At 36.9% G+C, this 16,193-nt stretch overlaps 3 protein-coding genes across 5 annotated transcripts; 1 reads left to right on the top strand and 2 right to left on the bottom strand.

The window, feature by feature from the left end:
- Positions 1-172: 172 nt before the first annotated feature.
- LOC109705000 lies at positions 173-3,576 on the bottom strand. Of its 2 annotated transcripts, none has more exons than XM_020225765.1 (5): positions 2,695-3,570; positions 2,487-2,598; positions 1,089-1,251; positions 433-581; positions 173-353 (listed from the first exon to the last, which is right to left on the bottom strand). In XM_020225765.1, the coding sequence occupies exons 1-5, from the start codon at positions 3,141-3,143 to the stop codon at positions 198-200; spliced, it is 1,029 nt and encodes a 342-aa protein (XP_020081354.1). In that variant the 5' UTR covers positions 3,144-3,570; the 3' UTR covers positions 173-197. The 2 variants fall into 2 exon arrangements, with proteins under 2 accessions (XP_020081354.1, XP_020081355.1); XM_020225766.1 differs by having other exon boundaries at positions 230-353; positions 468-581; positions 2,695-3,576.
- A 290-nt stretch (positions 3,577-3,866) lies between these two features.
- Positions 3,867-8,330, top strand: LOC109704998 (protein REVEILLE 8-like). 2 transcript variants are annotated; one of them, XM_020225764.1, is made up of 9 exons: positions 3,867-4,250; positions 5,186-5,243; positions 5,684-5,807; positions 5,952-6,110; positions 6,198-6,323; positions 6,844-6,965; positions 7,479-7,538; positions 7,704-7,781; positions 7,872-8,330. In XM_020225764.1, the coding sequence occupies exons 1-9, from the start codon at positions 4,030-4,032 to the stop codon at positions 7,968-7,970; spliced, it is 1,047 nt and encodes a 348-aa protein (XP_020081353.1). In that variant the 5' UTR covers positions 3,867-4,029; the 3' UTR covers positions 7,971-8,330. The 2 variants fall into 2 exon arrangements, with proteins under 2 accessions (XP_020081353.1, XP_020081351.1); XM_020225762.1 differs by having other exon boundaries at positions 3,868-4,271.
- A 4,205-nt stretch (positions 8,331-12,535) lies between these two features.
- LOC109704997 (protein REVEILLE 8-like) lies at positions 12,536-16,180 on the bottom strand. The gene is made up of 8 exons (XM_020225761.1): positions 15,622-16,180; positions 15,058-15,181; positions 14,755-14,913; positions 14,542-14,667; positions 13,900-14,021; positions 13,328-13,387; positions 13,085-13,162; positions 12,536-12,994 (listed from the first exon to the last, which is right to left on the bottom strand). Exons 1-8 carry the CDS (start codon positions 15,706-15,708, stop codon positions 12,896-12,898), a joined length of 855 nt encoding a protein of 284 aa, XP_020081350.1. The 5' UTR covers positions 15,709-16,180; the 3' UTR covers positions 12,536-12,895.
- Positions 16,181-16,193: the final 13 nt, after the last annotated feature.

Below are 16,193 nucleotides of genomic sequence, written 5' to 3'. Positions count from 1 at the left end.
TTCATTTTAAGTGGTTCATTTTCATAAATGTCATCACTATGGCTTAAATATTCCACACCACATGCAGAAAATGGAAGATGTAGAAATGAATCTCATGAACATACTAGCAATGACCAGTCCATTTTACATATGACCAGTCCTACAGTCTTACATTTTTACCCCCCCCCCCAACAAAAAAAGACTAAGTAACATCGTAATTACCTCTCAAAAAGGCCAAGTTTAAGAATGACGTCTGCCAAATTAGAGTTCGCTTTTCCCACCAACTGAAAAAGTTTTTTCCTCTTCATGGTGAAGGTACCAGTTTTCTCCATACCGCGATTTATATCTGTGAATTCTGCTACCATCCCATCAACCTAACAGCAAAAAAGACAGTTAAAATCAGATGATTAAGATATCACATAATTAAAATGATAGGAATGACAAAGAACATACTTGTCGAATATAATAATCAAGGGCAATACTCTGACCAAGAACACTTCCGATTGTGCGGATTCCATCTATGCTCAAATTCTTGAGCACAATGTAGTCCAGCCCACCTTGCATCCATGTCTCTAAATTTGGTTTCTCCACAACCGCATAATCTACAGTTGGATGATTCAGCAGTTAAATGCTACAAAATGATAACCGATTATCTCACTGTAAAGTGCAATATCCCCTCTCAGTTATACGACTAGAGTTACTGGACCATAAGAACTAAACAAGAAATACACAAAATAACAGGATGAAGATACCACTTCAACTTTTGTCGGAATTATTAATTTCTCCAGAAGTTCCATCATCATATGTTCATATTGCACGGATGCATTCTTCTTTTCTTAGATAACAATTGCACAAACAACAGTTTGTTCGTCTCATTCTGTTTATAAGTGAAGCAACAATGATGTGTGACAAGCACAAGATTATTTTGGAATCCATATGAAAGTGCAGATTCTTATATCCCCAAACATAATTTTGCATTTTCAGACGACAATCTACAATTGAAAAATCAAAGGCACGTAAAACAAAAGAAAAGAAAAGGTACATAGTACTTCAATAATGAGGATAGCAAAGTCAGGGAAAGCAAATATTTGTTTTTAGCAAATGCTTACCATCCTTTCTCATCTCCGGTAGTAAACCTGATGCATGTTTCTCTACAATTTTCAGATAACCATCTGCTTCATGATCAGAAACATTAAATAAGACAATTGAGCCGTACTGAAAAACTACCATATAGTGGCAGCTGCTCTCATTCACGAATCCAGACTCAAGGTCCTGCAAATCAAAGACACGTGAAGAGAGACTATAAGTTCATCCAGACTTGGAAAGAGAAATTTTTATTAGCGTGTTTGCATTTTCCAAAACATAACTCAAAGGTTTCTTTAATTTTGCAGATGCATAACATGATGACATGAAAGTGGCAGTCGTTAACAGCCAAAAGAATATATGCAGAGGAACAGCATAATGACAAGAAAGTGGCAATGGAAAAGAACCAAAAGTTAATGCTTTTATGAAAGGCAGATAATCCAATCCACCAGAATAGCATATGATAACAATGAAGTACAGAAAATCTAAAAGGGATCTTACTTGTCAGAAATCATAAACAAGTGTATCTCAGTAAACAGAAATATGGACAGAAACAGAGATTTTTGAAAAACGTCTTCCAAAATCCTAATAGCAGAGGAAGATATTAGGTAGATAATACTTAATTCAGTTGGTTAGTTCTCATTTGCTGCTGGTCTCGAGAGGTCACGAAATATGTTACATAGTCTTATGCACAGAAACTGAGTTTTTGAAAACCGTATTCCTGAATCCTAATAGCAGAGGAAGATATTAGGCAGAAAAGAACTAATTCAGCTGATTAGATCTCATTTTGTAGCCGTCTATTTTCAGAGGTCACAAAAAAATGTCACATAATCCTTGGTAAATGCTGCAATCAAGGATGGTAAATTCATGTCTATATTTTTCATGCTAAAAGGTCCAACCTAAAAACAGCAAAGACATAGAAAGATTCTGATCAACACTCATATATTCATGCAGGCATGTAAACATTGACTTGTGTTAGCTCATATAGCTTGAGCATCCACAATCCCTGACAGCAATATGATTAAAAAAGGCAAACACAGACCTCATGTAGGTAAAGAAAGATTTGCTCTCTTTCTCCCTTAAGAAGCAGTAGAAGGGTGGGAAGTCAAAACTGAGAGAATTTAAGCTGTCTAAAGAGAAATTAGTAGCTCTAGATGTGTAACTATCTTGTCCGACAGGCATATTCGTATACAGTTATACTACACTACTGATACAGCATGACATATAACAACAAACGCATTCCCAATCAACCTTTGCAACAAAAAGCTGCTTTACAGATAACTTCACAAGCTTCACTATATAACTGCAACATTCTCGTCACAACAAAAGATATGAGGTCCAATGAGCTCTATGTTAGAATGTAATTGCAACATGAACAGCATAACAAATTAAATGAGAACACATCGATAAGCAATTCAACTAACCTGGCGATCCCCTTTCACATCATAATATCTCAAAACTACATAGTTCGTGGCACGAGAATTCGGCGGAATCACATTGAAAGCATTCTGCGATTGCAAGCTCCTCAAATCAATACTGCACCCACATCAATCACAAAGCCAATTAACGCACGAATTAAACCTAAGTAAGATGTCGATGATGAGAAACATGATTGGGAAGAGATTGAAACACCTGGTGCAGAGGAAGTAGGCCTTAACGGGTATGAATCGGCTCTGCTTCTCCTGTTGAACCTCGATGAGATGATCCTGGTAGCTCTCGTCGCCGGAGCACGACTCCGATAGGTGGTGCTCCTCCCTCCACTCGATCTCCTGGTTCGAAAAGACCGAAGAGAAGGGTTTGAGAGGAAGGTTCCGAGGAGGTGGCGAGAAGCGCGGGAGGGGGCGGCGGAAGAGGAGGGAGGAGAGAGAAGAGGCGGAAGAGGAGGAGGAGGAGGAGAGGTGGGGAAGAGGAGGAGGAGGAGGAGGAGGAGAAGGGGACGAGGCTAGGGTTTGGAAGGAACGGCGGAGGAGGGTTTTGTGGAGAGAAGGGGAGAAGCGAGGGGAGGAGGACGAAGAAGAAGAGGAAGAGGAGAGAACGGCTTTGAGATGCTTCTCGAAGGAGCGAGCTCTCCAAATTTCCATGGGGATTTCGAGGGGAGGAGGGGGTTTTACATTGGAGAGAAACGGAGGAGTGGACAGTAGGAGGCGAGGGAAGAAGACGAAGAGAGGAGGGGGTAAGAGAGAGTCGTAGAATCTATTACGTGCACTTAGTTCACCACGTCATCCGTGAACCGTCCAAAGCTATACACTGGCGGACATCGTTGGATGGTCCGTAGACCACAGACGCCGTGTTGCGCCCGGTCCGGGAGCCCGAGGCTTGCGGACCAAGGCGTCGGGATAAGAGTCGGAACTTTTGGGAAGAAACGAGAGAGTCGGGTCCGATTGAATGCCGGCAGTATGTCCGATGTTGATGGCGATCCGCCGAACCGGCGCAGCGGATCCTCCGCCTCCCCCGCTCGGCCGAAATCCGCCCCATAACTCCGCAGCATCACCCTCCTTCCCGGTCAGTAACGATTCCTTCTTCTTTTCTTTTTTTTTTTTTTTCTTTTTCATTTTTTTTTACTGTATAAATTTTAAGTGTTTTTGCTCAATTATTTCGTGCTGATTCTAACTCCCTGATCACTGCTAATAAAAGTGCTAATTTTGACACCGAGAGAAACCAACTCATTTGGCGCCCAACCACGCCCACTCTCCACCACAAATTTTAATGTTTGAGACCACACACGCATGGCCTAACGGCTAGTTAGGCAAACCAAGTATTTGTGTTCCGCACTCTTCATTGTTAGGCCACCCCATTATCAGCCTCCCCTTTCCCGCCCCCGCCCAACCTCTTGCTCTCTCTTTGCCCAACACTCCTCGTGCCGTTCGGGCGCCACCCGATCGCTTCCTCCGTAATCCACACCCCCCTGTGTTGGCCTAACTTTAGGTACATACATTGATTCGGAGAGGGGATGGGGTTGTTATATTAATGGCCGTCGAGAGAGAGCCGGCCGTTCGGATGCCTTCGTACCTTCACTTCCCTTTGTTTCTCGCGCTCTCCTTCTTCAGATGCTTCCCGTGCCAGCTGGGGAGTTCAAGCTCTGCGGTGATCGTAGGGGACATGGCCGCAGAGGGATCAGGAAAGAAGCTGAGGAAGCCGTACACTATTACCAAGTCGAGGGACCGGTGGACGGCCGAGGAACACGAGAGGTTCCTTGATGCCCTCCTCCTGTAATTTTCTTCCTTGGTTGGTTGTAGGCGTATGTATATACCACTTATGTTCTATTTATCGTGCGATCATTAGGATGCATACATGCTTGGAAAGAGAAAATTGGTATAGGTAAACATGTGGCATTCTCCTCGCAAAACCAAAGGCTAATAATAGAAGGGTCACGACATTTAGGAGGTCCTTACTGGGTTTTGGAGTGTTAACCGGCATGAAGTGTTCTAGCTAGTTTGAGATATACTAATAGGAAAGGTAACAGAACAGAAAAAGGGTTGCAATTTAATTCACTAAACGGTCGATTTAGGGAATTGAATTTAAGACCTCTTGGAAAATTTTCCAATACCATGTCACCCGAATGATCAATTCGATAGGAAATGGCACTGGAAGTCTTAACCGGTCGGTATGATGGAGATGGACGGCCGAGTGATGTTGCCTCCGCTTGCGGGCTGGAGATCCTCCAGCATAGGGTGGTGTTGATTAAAGCAACACACATTATTACTTCAAAGCGCTAGCCTTCTGTATAATAAGACCGGCAGAGTCCTCTCGATGGGTGAAAACTGTGGAAGTAAATTGCAGGGTTGTCTCTGCAACCATTCTGATTGCACTTTGAGAGCTAATTATTACCAGGTTTATTGTAATATTGCAATAAACCTACTTATGTTTGCAAAGATATACTTCTTGTTTCTCTTGAAACAAATCATCGGAATGTACCAGTAGCCTCATAACTTTGAGTTTCCTTGTCTAGAACTTCATTGTGATGTGATTACTTCTTTTCCTCCGTAAGTAGTTTCCAATTCAGTAACTTTTATGCAAAATTAACATGTGTCATAACTGTGCAAGATATATTGTGGAAAGGATTGATCCTTATTTTTGTAGTTTATGCATTTTCTATGAAGATTCAATCATTTGGGTATTGTAGGTTTGGTCGTGATTGGAAAAAAATCGAAGACTTTGTTGGTACAAAAACAACTATCCAGGTAATCTCTTCTTGATCATTTATTCTCTCTTAGCCATAATTTGAATATGACTCATGACTTGGTTTGGAAAGGTTTTAATGGGTAATATCGGTGCATGCTTAATGCGGTGAAAGTAATTTGGCTACCTTTGCTGGTCCATTTGAATTAAATATGCAGAGATATGAGCATCAAAAAAGGAAGTCATTGTCTTATATTGTGATATCTGAGCTGTGATGAACATCCTTCGGTTGGTTGTGGCGTATATCTAATTAACTACCTTTGTTGCTTCCTACTCTTCAATTTTAGACTAAGAGAAAACAAAAAAAAAAAAATTTCTTTTTTTGGATTATTCTCTGCAGCTTTCCTTAATATATTGAAACATGCTGTATTATATTTCTTTGCAGATTAAGGATAATGCATAGTTTCTTCTCTTTTTTTTTCCTCTTTTGTCTTATTTCCAGATCCGTAGTCATGCTCAGAAGTACTTTCTAAAGGTTCAGAAAATTGGGTTAGCAGCACATGTTCCACCACCTCATCCGAAGCGCAAAGTAGCTCATCAACACCCACAAAGCTTACCCTGCACTGGTTTTTCTTCTCTGTTTGCCAACATCTTCTTAACTCTTTTGTTTTGAATTGGAAATTAACACATCCCTACAAAATTATCTGTTTGCACTCACATGCATATGAATCGTTTTCAAAGATTTATTTTAAACCAGTAACTTTTAGCAGATGTTATGCTGCTACGACCATCTATGGCTTGCCCTTCTACATCCGGTAGCATTATTCCTACATGCAATGCCTGGGATGCCTCGTCTAGTTTAATAAACTACACACCCAGCGAGACAAGGCCTTTAACAGACTGCTACAATATTCTTTCCGAAATCGAAGGCAAGTGCATATCTTTACACGTAGTGATTATATTTTGTTTCTAGTAATATATTTTCGTAGCACTAATTACTGTTTTTCGGTATTCAGGTGCCGGTGGATTGATGAGGAAACCATTATCGTATACTCAAAACATTAGTTGGATTGGCAGTTCAAGTCGAGCATGGCTAACCAATGATGGACAAGAGCAACTGAATCCACATTCATTGCATCCTGGTACTTGGCTAAGTTTGCTAGGATTATCTTCTTTTGACTTTTTCCATGACTAAACCAGTAGCTTTCAAATTTTGTTTTTAGCGGAGATCTATGGTAAATGTGTTATTGTTGATATCGTGGAAAAATGAAATACCATGTCATTGACATAGCAAATTAGAAAGGGAAAATATTTAAGTTGCAAGTATCATATTGAGCATACATAACTTTATTTTCATATTTGCATAGGTACACTCTCCATTTCTGCTTTGCATCCAAGTAAATCAAGAGAAGCAAATTGAACAAATTACACATTATAGCATTGCATGAAACAAGAAAGATAGTAATCATCAAAGGGCATATATATGAAAGGTATATACTTTTCATGGTAATAACTTGGCCTGTTGGCCTCATTGAATCTTCGTTGAAAAGATTGTGCTGCATGTACAATAGATTTGAATATGTGGATCTTCCAGAAACAGCTTAAGTTTTGAATTTATCCACTTATAAAGGCCATGGCATCAGACTTTCTTGTTTCTTGCAGGAATACCAGACTTTGCACGAGTGTATGCTTTTATCGGTGATATGTTTGATCCGGAGATTGCGTGCCCGGTGGAAGTTTATGTTGAAAAGCTGAAGGAGATGGATCCTATCACTGCTAAAACTGTAAGCTTTTGTTGTACGCTTTTTGTAACTGTTGCAGTTCAAATGATTACTATTTGAGATTGATTCATGTGAATAACCCTGTATTTCACATTTTATTACTGCTATTATTTCTTTTCCTTTCTTGTGATTGATATTTCCACATCTCCCGCCTTATACATATAAAAATTTTGCAACTTGCTTTATCGCCTCGTTTAGTTCTTCAATGCATCATTTAAGAAGGTTTTATGCAGTATTTGTAGTCTGTTTCTTCCAGGAGATATAACTCCTGTTTTCACAAATGCTGCAGATCTTTCTGTGTAGCTCATTAGTAGAAATTATATACTTTTTAATGATATTTGCACCCGAAGATGTTAACGTTTCTAGATATGTAGAGCTCATGCTTGTGAAATATGCTAAATGCCTCCTCCTCTTTTTTTAACTTTTTTTTTTTTGATACACGGTAAAAGAGTTATGGGTTCTTTATCATTTTATGTTAACCCTCTATTCAGAGTAAATATGTTTGTAATCATGCAGGTTCTAATATTGGTTAGGAATCTAACTATCAATCTATCAAGCCCGGAGTTTGAGTCTCTTGTGAGTATGCCATGCTGCCTTGCTATTATAGTTCTATGTATACATCCCCATCAGTACCTCTTAGAAGAAGTATTAAATAGTTAAGCATATTAATCTGATTTTAGTAATCTTTTTATTATTCTCTGCTCTGACATTCTATGACTATTTGCTGTTTTTATGTGACAGAGAAGGTGGTTGGCGACTTATGATCCCAAAACCAAAAGAATTGGAGTAATAACTGATTGTACTGCTGCTCAACCCTATGTATAACATCTCTTATCCATCATGCGAAGTAAAATTTTCAAACACAACCTTTTTTTTAGGCTTCTTATTCTTTGCTATTATATGGAACAGAGAAGATTGTTATCAGCGAATGATGCGAACCCAAAAGCAGCAAGTTTCATCGGAGAGACATCTGTTCCTTCCATTGCAGATAAAAAATCTACCATATGAACACACACCAATCAGTATTTGCTTGTTGCAACCTTCTCGCAGGTAGCTTCTTTGCACATTTTACAGGTAATGCGTAAATCAATAAAGCACGAAACATTATTTGCACTCTGTCGGCCGCTTGTGTATGATCTGCGAATTTAAATCAGGACCGTTTATTAAGTCTGTATTGATTCCGGTGTTTCAGAAACAAAGAATCACCCGAAAGGTGGCGATGCGCAGCCAATATTTCACTTTATTGTCAGAGTATATGCTTCTCTACATGCTTTATTTCTGCTTAATGAAATCTTACGCTTTATTAGAGACAAATATGTGAGTTAGTAATTTCCCAAGTTTGAATAATTTAGCTATTCATCATTTGAATCTAGCCTCTGGTGAATTTTGCTCTAGAATGTCATCATCATTAGATGGTGAATGCATTGGCCTCTTTCTACTAGCCAAGTGTCTTTTCTGCCTAGCTTCTGCAACAGCTTCAGAAAGGTATGGTCAAATGTTCGACAAACAAAAGTTTAGAAGTTATGAAAAGAAAAGCAAAAAACTTCTCCTCAAAGTTATGAGGATCAAGTCTAGTTGGCTTACAAATAATTCGGCTTTTTATGTTGGAACACTTGAGGCCTGGGCCTTCAATAGCCTGGCCCAACCCCAAATTGCTGTTAAGGTTCTGGGCACGGACCGACCGGTCCGCCCATGATCAAGTTTATTTACAACTGAAAATCCCAGTGATTGGAAATTTTTTCCAGTCTGAGGGGATCTCTACACATGTTTAGCTTTTCAGTTCGTATGCTCAAGCACAGCTTTGTTGAGTTTCACCACAAGATCTCGTCCAAATATTGTGAAAAGTCGTATAATGTTTAACCAAAAGATCGATTTATTAGAAAACAGGTCTCGAAATATATATTTACTTTTCGCTAAAGTGCATTATGGGAATTTAATTTATTGCATAATATGAAAATTTAATTCATTAAATGTTGAAGGTGAGGATTTTGAAACCCACGACCTTACGGAAGAGAGAGATTTAGAATTGATTTTAATACTATGTTAATTTATACGACACAATTGTTGTTCTTTAAAAGTTTTAAGCTATTAGAAAACGGTGGATCGATTTTTTGGATTACATGGTATCAAAATTAATTTTAAATTATTTCGTTTTGTGAGGTTTCAGGTTTGATCTCCATTTTTGACATTTAACGGATTAAACTCTTGCGTAAGTGGAAGTATTAATATATATTTCTGGGTCCGTTTTCTATCAACTCCATTTTTTAGGTGTGCTCGAATTTTAAAGATGTTGAAATCTTATAAGTTTTTAATCTGAATCTCAACACAGCGTTGTTAAGGTTTTTTTTCTGTTTGCCCTCAAAGGAAATGGAATATTCAAAAGTTGCATTAGCACAATCCCTTTTAGTACATTTTTTTTAATTATCTTTTTGTTTTTTGGAGATAGATATTGTACAAACAACTTTATATTCTACTTGCACATAAAACTTTTAAAAATTTAAATGTACGAAGATGGAAGGTTCAAAGCTTCCGCATGAAGGATTAGTTCAGGAATTTTAGTTTTTTTTTTTTTTTTTAAAAAATCTCTCCCAACCTGAAGATAAATAAGATATGAAGCTGTCCCTGAGAGCCTCTTCAATGTAAATTAATGGGCACACTGGTGAAACAATGAAACCAATACATGGAACTAAATTTATTTTATATAGCAACTAATGTAGCATTATAATTAATAACAATAAGTTTGTTTCATCATAACTAGGTCAATGGAAGCAAGGGAACCTAATATAGTAAGTACAAGTAGTCTCTCAAAATAGCATACTTTTTTAACAAGGGTTTTGCTAAATAAATATTTTAAGTGTTTAGGGATTTGAGCATATGTACAGGAACATCACAATTCCTTTGCCGCATTGGGCATGTAACGTGATTCTTATTAATATGTGTACAGCACGAAAATTTAAGCGCAAGGATTGGCTAATTTTGACTTCAATGTACACTAATGGCTAATTTTTCTAAGGGTGGTGAAAAGTTGTAGGATCTTAAAAAATACTTAGGTTACAAGAGTTGGATCCACGCACCATATCATCTTAAGTCTCAGTGCCGAATTTATTATACTTTAAAATAGCTTCTCTATTTGAGATCTAGAAGTAAAGTACTAAGTTTTTATTTTTTTTTAGTTTCTTTCGTAGAATCAAAAGCTTGATCTTCTACAACTCTTATGTAGGATTTTTCTCACCTAAGACTCAAACATATAACCCTTTACTTCCCACCTAGTGACCTAGATGGCTTTTTTTTTAATAATAATGATTTAAATAGTATCATAAATTTTGAACTTTTTTACTTTTATTGAAGATACAAATGAGTTACTGAGACTCCAAAAATAAATGTTATTTTCTGTTTAGAGTACTCTTCTATCTTTTTTCGAGTGATTTTGATAATCTCTCGGGTGCGGTGTTCGGCTCTGGCGGGCCGTGGGTTGTTTGTTGAGAGAGAATTTAGATCAGATCAGCGGGTCGGAAGGAGAGAAAGTAGAAGAGGAGGTATGGCGTAAACAGAAAATAACATTTATTTTTGGAGTCTCAGTAACTCATTTGTATCTTCAATAAAAGTAAAAAAGTTCAAAATTTATGATACTATTTAAATCATTATTATTAAAAAAAAAGCCATCTAGGTCACTAGGTGGGAAGTAAAGGGTTATATGTTTGAGTCTTAGGTGAGAAAAATCCTACATAAGAGTTGTAGAAGATCAAGCTTTTGATTCTACGAAAGAAACTAAAAAAAAATAAAAACTTAGTACTTTACTTCTAGATCTCAAATAGAGAAGCTATTTTAAAGTATAATAAATTCGGCACTGAGACTTAAGATGATATGGTGCGTGGATCCAACTCTTGTAACCTAAGTATTTTTTAAGATCCTACAACTTTTCACCACCCTTAGAAAAATTAGCCATTAGTGTACATTGAAGTCAAAATTAGCCAATCCTTGCGCTTAAATTTTCGTGCTGTACACATATTAATAAGAATCACGTTACATGCCCAATGCGGCAAAGGAATTGTGATGTTCCTGTACATATGCTCAAATCCCTAAACACTTAAAATATTTATTTAGCAAAACCCTTGTTAAAAAAGTATGCTATTTTGAGAGACTACTTGTACTTACTATATTAGGTTCCCTTGCTTCCATTGACCTAGTTATGATGAAACAAACTTATTGTTATTAATTATAATGCTACATTAGTTGCTATATAAAATAAATTTAGTTCCATGTATTGGTTTCATTGTTTCACCAGTGTGCCCATTAATTTACATTGAAGAGGCTCTCAGGGACAGCTTCATATCTTATTTATCTTCAGGTTGGGAGAGATTTTTTAAAAAAAAAAAAAAAAACTAAAATTCCTGAACTAATCCTTCATGCGGAAGCTTTGAACCTTCCATCTTCGTACATTTAAATTTTTAAAAGTTTTATGTGCAAGTAGAATATAAAGTTGTTTGTACAATATCTATCTCCAAAAAACAAAAAGATAATTAAAAAAAATGTACTAAAAGGGATTGTGCTAATGCAACTTTTGAATATTCCATTTCCTTTGAGGGCAAACAGAAAAAAAACCTTAACAACGCTGTGTTGAGATTCAGATTAAAAACTTATAAGATTTCAACATCTTTAAAATTCGAGCACACCTAAAAAATGGAGTTGATAGAAAACGGACCCAGAAATATATATTAATACTTCCACTTACGCAAGAGTTTAATCCGTTAAATGTCAAAAATGGAGATCAAACCTGAAACCTCACAAAACGAAATAATTTAAAATTAATTTTGATACCATGTAATCCAAAAAATCGATCCACCGTTTTCTAATAGCTTAAAACTTTTAAAGAACAACAATTGTGTCGTATAAATTAACATAGTATTAAAATCAATTCTAAATCTCTCTCTTCCGTAAGGTCGTGGGTTTCAAAATCCTCACCTTCAACATTTAATGAATTAAATTTTCATATTATGCAATAAATTAAATTCCCATAATGCACTTTAGCGAAAAGTAAATATATATTTCGAGACCTGTTTTCTAATAAATCGATCTTTTGGTTAAACATTATACGACTTTTCACAATATTTGGACGAGATCTTGTGGTGAAACTCAACAAAGCTGTGCTTGAGCATACGAACTGAAAAGCTAAACATGTGTAGAGATCCCCTCAGACTGGAAAAAATTTCCAATCACTGGGATTTTCAGTTGTAAATAAACTTGATCATGGGCGGACCGGTCGGTCCGTGCCCAGAACCTTAACAGCAATTTGGGGTTGGGCCAGGCTATTGAAGGCCCAGGCCTCAAGTGTTCCAACATAAAAAGCCGAATTATTTGTAAGCCAACTAGACTTGATCCTCATAACTTTGAGGAGAAGTTTTTTGCTTTTCTTTTCATAACTTCTAAACTTTTGTTTGTCGAACATTTGACCATACCTTTCTGAAGCTGTTGCAGAAGCTAGGCAGAAAAGACACTTGGCTAGTAGAAAGAGGCCAATGCATTCACCATCTAATGATGATGACATTCTAGAGCAAAATTCACCAGAGGCTAGATTCAAATGATGAATAGCTAAATTATTCAAACTTGGGAAATTACTAACTCACATATTTGTCTCTAATAAAGCGTAAGATTTCATTAAGCAGAAATAAAGCATGTAGAGAAGCATATACTCTGACAATAAAGTGAAATATTGGCTGCGCATCGCCACCTTTCGGGTGATTCTTTGTTTCTGAAACACCGGAATCAATACAGACTTAATAAACGGTCCTGATTTAAATTCGCAGATCATACACAAGCGGCCGACAGAGTGCAAATAATGTTTCGTGCTTTATTGATTTACGCATTACCTGTAAAATGTGCAAAGAAGCTACCTGCGAGAAGGTTGCAACAAGCAAATACTGATTGGTGTGTGTTCATATGGTAGATTTTTTATCTGCAATGGAAGGAACAGATGTCTCTCCGATGAAACTTGCTGCTTTTGGGTTCGCATCATTCGCTGATAACAATCTTCTCTGTTCCATATAATAGCAAAGAATAAGAAGCCTAAAAAAAAGGTTGTGTTTGAAAATTTTACTTCGCATGATGGATAAGAGATGTTATACATAGGGTTGAGCAGCAGTACAATCAGTTATTACTCCAATTCTTTTGGTTTTGGGATCATAAGTCGCCAACCACCTTCTCTGTCACATAAAAACAGCAAATAGTCATAGAATGTCAGAGCAGAGAATAATAAAAAGATTACTAAAATCAGATTAATATGCTTAACTATTTAATACTTCTTCTAAGAGGTACTGATGGGGATGTATACATAGAACTATAATAGCAAGGCAGCATGGCATACTCACAAGAGACTCAAACTCCGGGCTTGATAGATTGATAGTTAGATTCCTAACCAATATTAGAACCTGCATGATTACAAACATATTTACTCTGAATAGAGGGTTAACATAAAATGATAAAGAACCCATAACTCTTTTACCGTGTATCAAAAAAAAAAAGTTAAAAAAAGAGGAGGAGGCATTTAGCATATTTCACAAGCATGAGCTCTACATATCTAGAAACGTTAACATCTTCGGGTGCAAATATCATTAAAAAGTATATAATTTCTACTAATGAGCTACACAGAAAGATCTGCAGCATTTGTGAAAACAGGAGTTATATCTCCTGGAAGAAACAGACTACAAATACTGCATAAAACCTTCTTAAATGATGCATTGAAGAACTAAACGAGGCGATAAAGCAAGTTGCAAAATTTTTATATGTATAAGGCGGGAGATGTGGAAATATCAATCACAAGAAAGGAAAAGAAATAATAGCAGTAATAAAATGTGAAATACAGGGTTATTCACATGAATCAATCTCAAATAGTAATCATTTGAACTGCAACAGTTACAAAAAGCGTACAACAAAAGCTTACAGTTTTAGCAGTGATAGGATCCATCTCCTTCAGCTTTTCAACATAAACTTCCACCGGGCACGCAATCTCCGGATCAAACATATCACCGATAAAAGCATACACTCGTGCAAAGTCTGGTATTCCTGCAAGAAACAAGAAAGTCTGATGCCATGGCCTTTATAAGTGGATAAATTCAAAACTTAAGCTGTTTCTGGAAGATCCACATATTCAAATCTATTGTACATGCAGCACAATCTTTTCAACGAAGATTCAATGAGGCCAACAGGCCAAGTTATTACCATGAAAAGTATATACCTTTCATATATATGCCCTTTGATGATTACTATCTTTCTTGTTTCATGCAATGCTATAATGTGTAATTTGTTCAATTTGCTTCTCTTGATTTACTTGGATGCAAAGCAGAAATGGAGAGTGTACCTATGCAAATATGAAAATAAAGTTATGTATGCTCAATATGATACTTGCAACTTAAATATTTTCCCTTTCTAATTTGCTATGTCAATGACATGGTATTTCATTTTTCCACGATATCAACAATAACACATTTACCATAGATCTCCGCTAAAAACAAAATTTGAAAGCTACTGGTTTAGTCATGGAAAAAGTCAAAAGAAGATAATCCTAGCAAACTTAGCCAAGTACCAGGATGCAATGAATGTGGATTCAGTTGCTCTTGTCCATCATTGGTTAGCCATGCTCGACTTGAACTGCCAATCCAACTAATGTTTTGAGTATACGATAATGGTTTCCTCATCAATCCACCGGCACCTGAATACCGAAAAACAGTAATTAGTGCTACGAAAATATATTACTAGAAACAAAATATAATCACTACGTGTAAAGATATGCACTTGCCTTCGATTTCGGAAAGAATATTGTAGCAGTCTGTTAAAGGCCTTGTCTCGCTGGGTGTGTAGTTTATTAAACTAGACGAGGCATCCCAGGCATTGCATGTAGGAATAATGCTACCGGATGTAGAAGGGCAAGCCATAGATGGTCGTAGCAGCATAACATCTGCTAAAAGTTACTGGTTTAAAATAAATCTTTGAAAACGATTCATATGCATGTGAGTGCAAACAGATAATTTTGTAGGGATGTGTTAATTTCCAATTCAAAACAAAAGAGTTAAGAAGATGTTGGCAAACAGAGAAGAAAAACCAGTGCAGGGTAAGCTTTGTGGGTGTTGATGAGCTACTTTGCGCTTCGGATGAGGTGGTGGAACATGTGCTGCTAACCCAATTTTCTGAACCTTTAGAAAGTACTTCTGAGCATGACTACGGATCTGGAAATAAGACAAAAGAGGAAAAAAAAAGAGAAGAAACTATGCATTATCCTTAATCTGCAAAGAAATATAATACAGCATGTTTCAATATATTAAGGAAAGCTGCAGAGAATAATCCAAAAAAAGAAATTTTTTTTTTTTTGTTTTCTCTTAGTCTAAAATTGAAGAGTAGGAAGCAACAAAGGTAGTTAATTAGATATACGCCACAACCAACCGAAGGATGTTCATCACAGCTCAGATATCACAATATAAGACAATGACTTCCTTTTTTGATGCTCATATCTCTGCATATTTAATTCAAATGGACCAGCAAAGGTAGCCAAATTACTTTCACCGCATTAAGCATGCACCGATATTACCCATTAAAACCTTTCCAAACCAAGTCATGAGTCATATTCAAATTATGGCTAAGAGAGAATAAATGATCAAGAAGAGATTACCTGGATAGTTGTTTTTGTACCAACAAAGTCTTCGATTTTTTTCCAATCACGACCAAACCTACAATACCCAAATGATTGAATCTTCATAGAAAATGCATAAACTACAAAAATAAGGATCAATCCTTTCCACAATATATCTTGCACAGTTATGACACATGTTAATTTTGCATAAAAGTTACTGAATTGGAAACTACTTACGGAGGAAAAGAAGTAATCACATCACAATGAAGTTCTAGACAAGGAAACTCAAAGTTATGAGGCTACTGGTACATTCCGATGATTTGTTTCAAGAGAAACAAGAAGTATATCTTTGCAAACATAAGTAGGTTTATTGCAATATTACAATAAACCTGGTAATAATTAGCTCTCAAAGTGCAATCAGAATGGTTGCAGAGACAACCCTGCAATTTACTTCCACAGTTTTCACCCATCGAGAGGACTCTGCCGGTCTTATTATACAGAAGGCTAGCGCTTTGAAGTAATAATGTGTGTTGCTTTAATCAACACCACCCTATGCTGGAGGATCTCCAGCCCGCAAGCGGAGGCAACATCACTCGGCCGTCCATCTCCAT

The sequence above is a fragment of the Ananas comosus genome, unplaced genomic scaffold, assembly GCF_001540865.1.
Source record: "Ananas comosus cultivar F153 unplaced genomic scaffold, ASM154086v1, whole genome shotgun sequence".
NCBI lineage: Eukaryota > Viridiplantae > Streptophyta > Magnoliopsida > Poales > Bromeliaceae > Ananas > Ananas comosus.
Note: the sequence above shows the minus strand (reverse complement) of the source record. Positions and strands in the feature narration are given on the sequence as shown.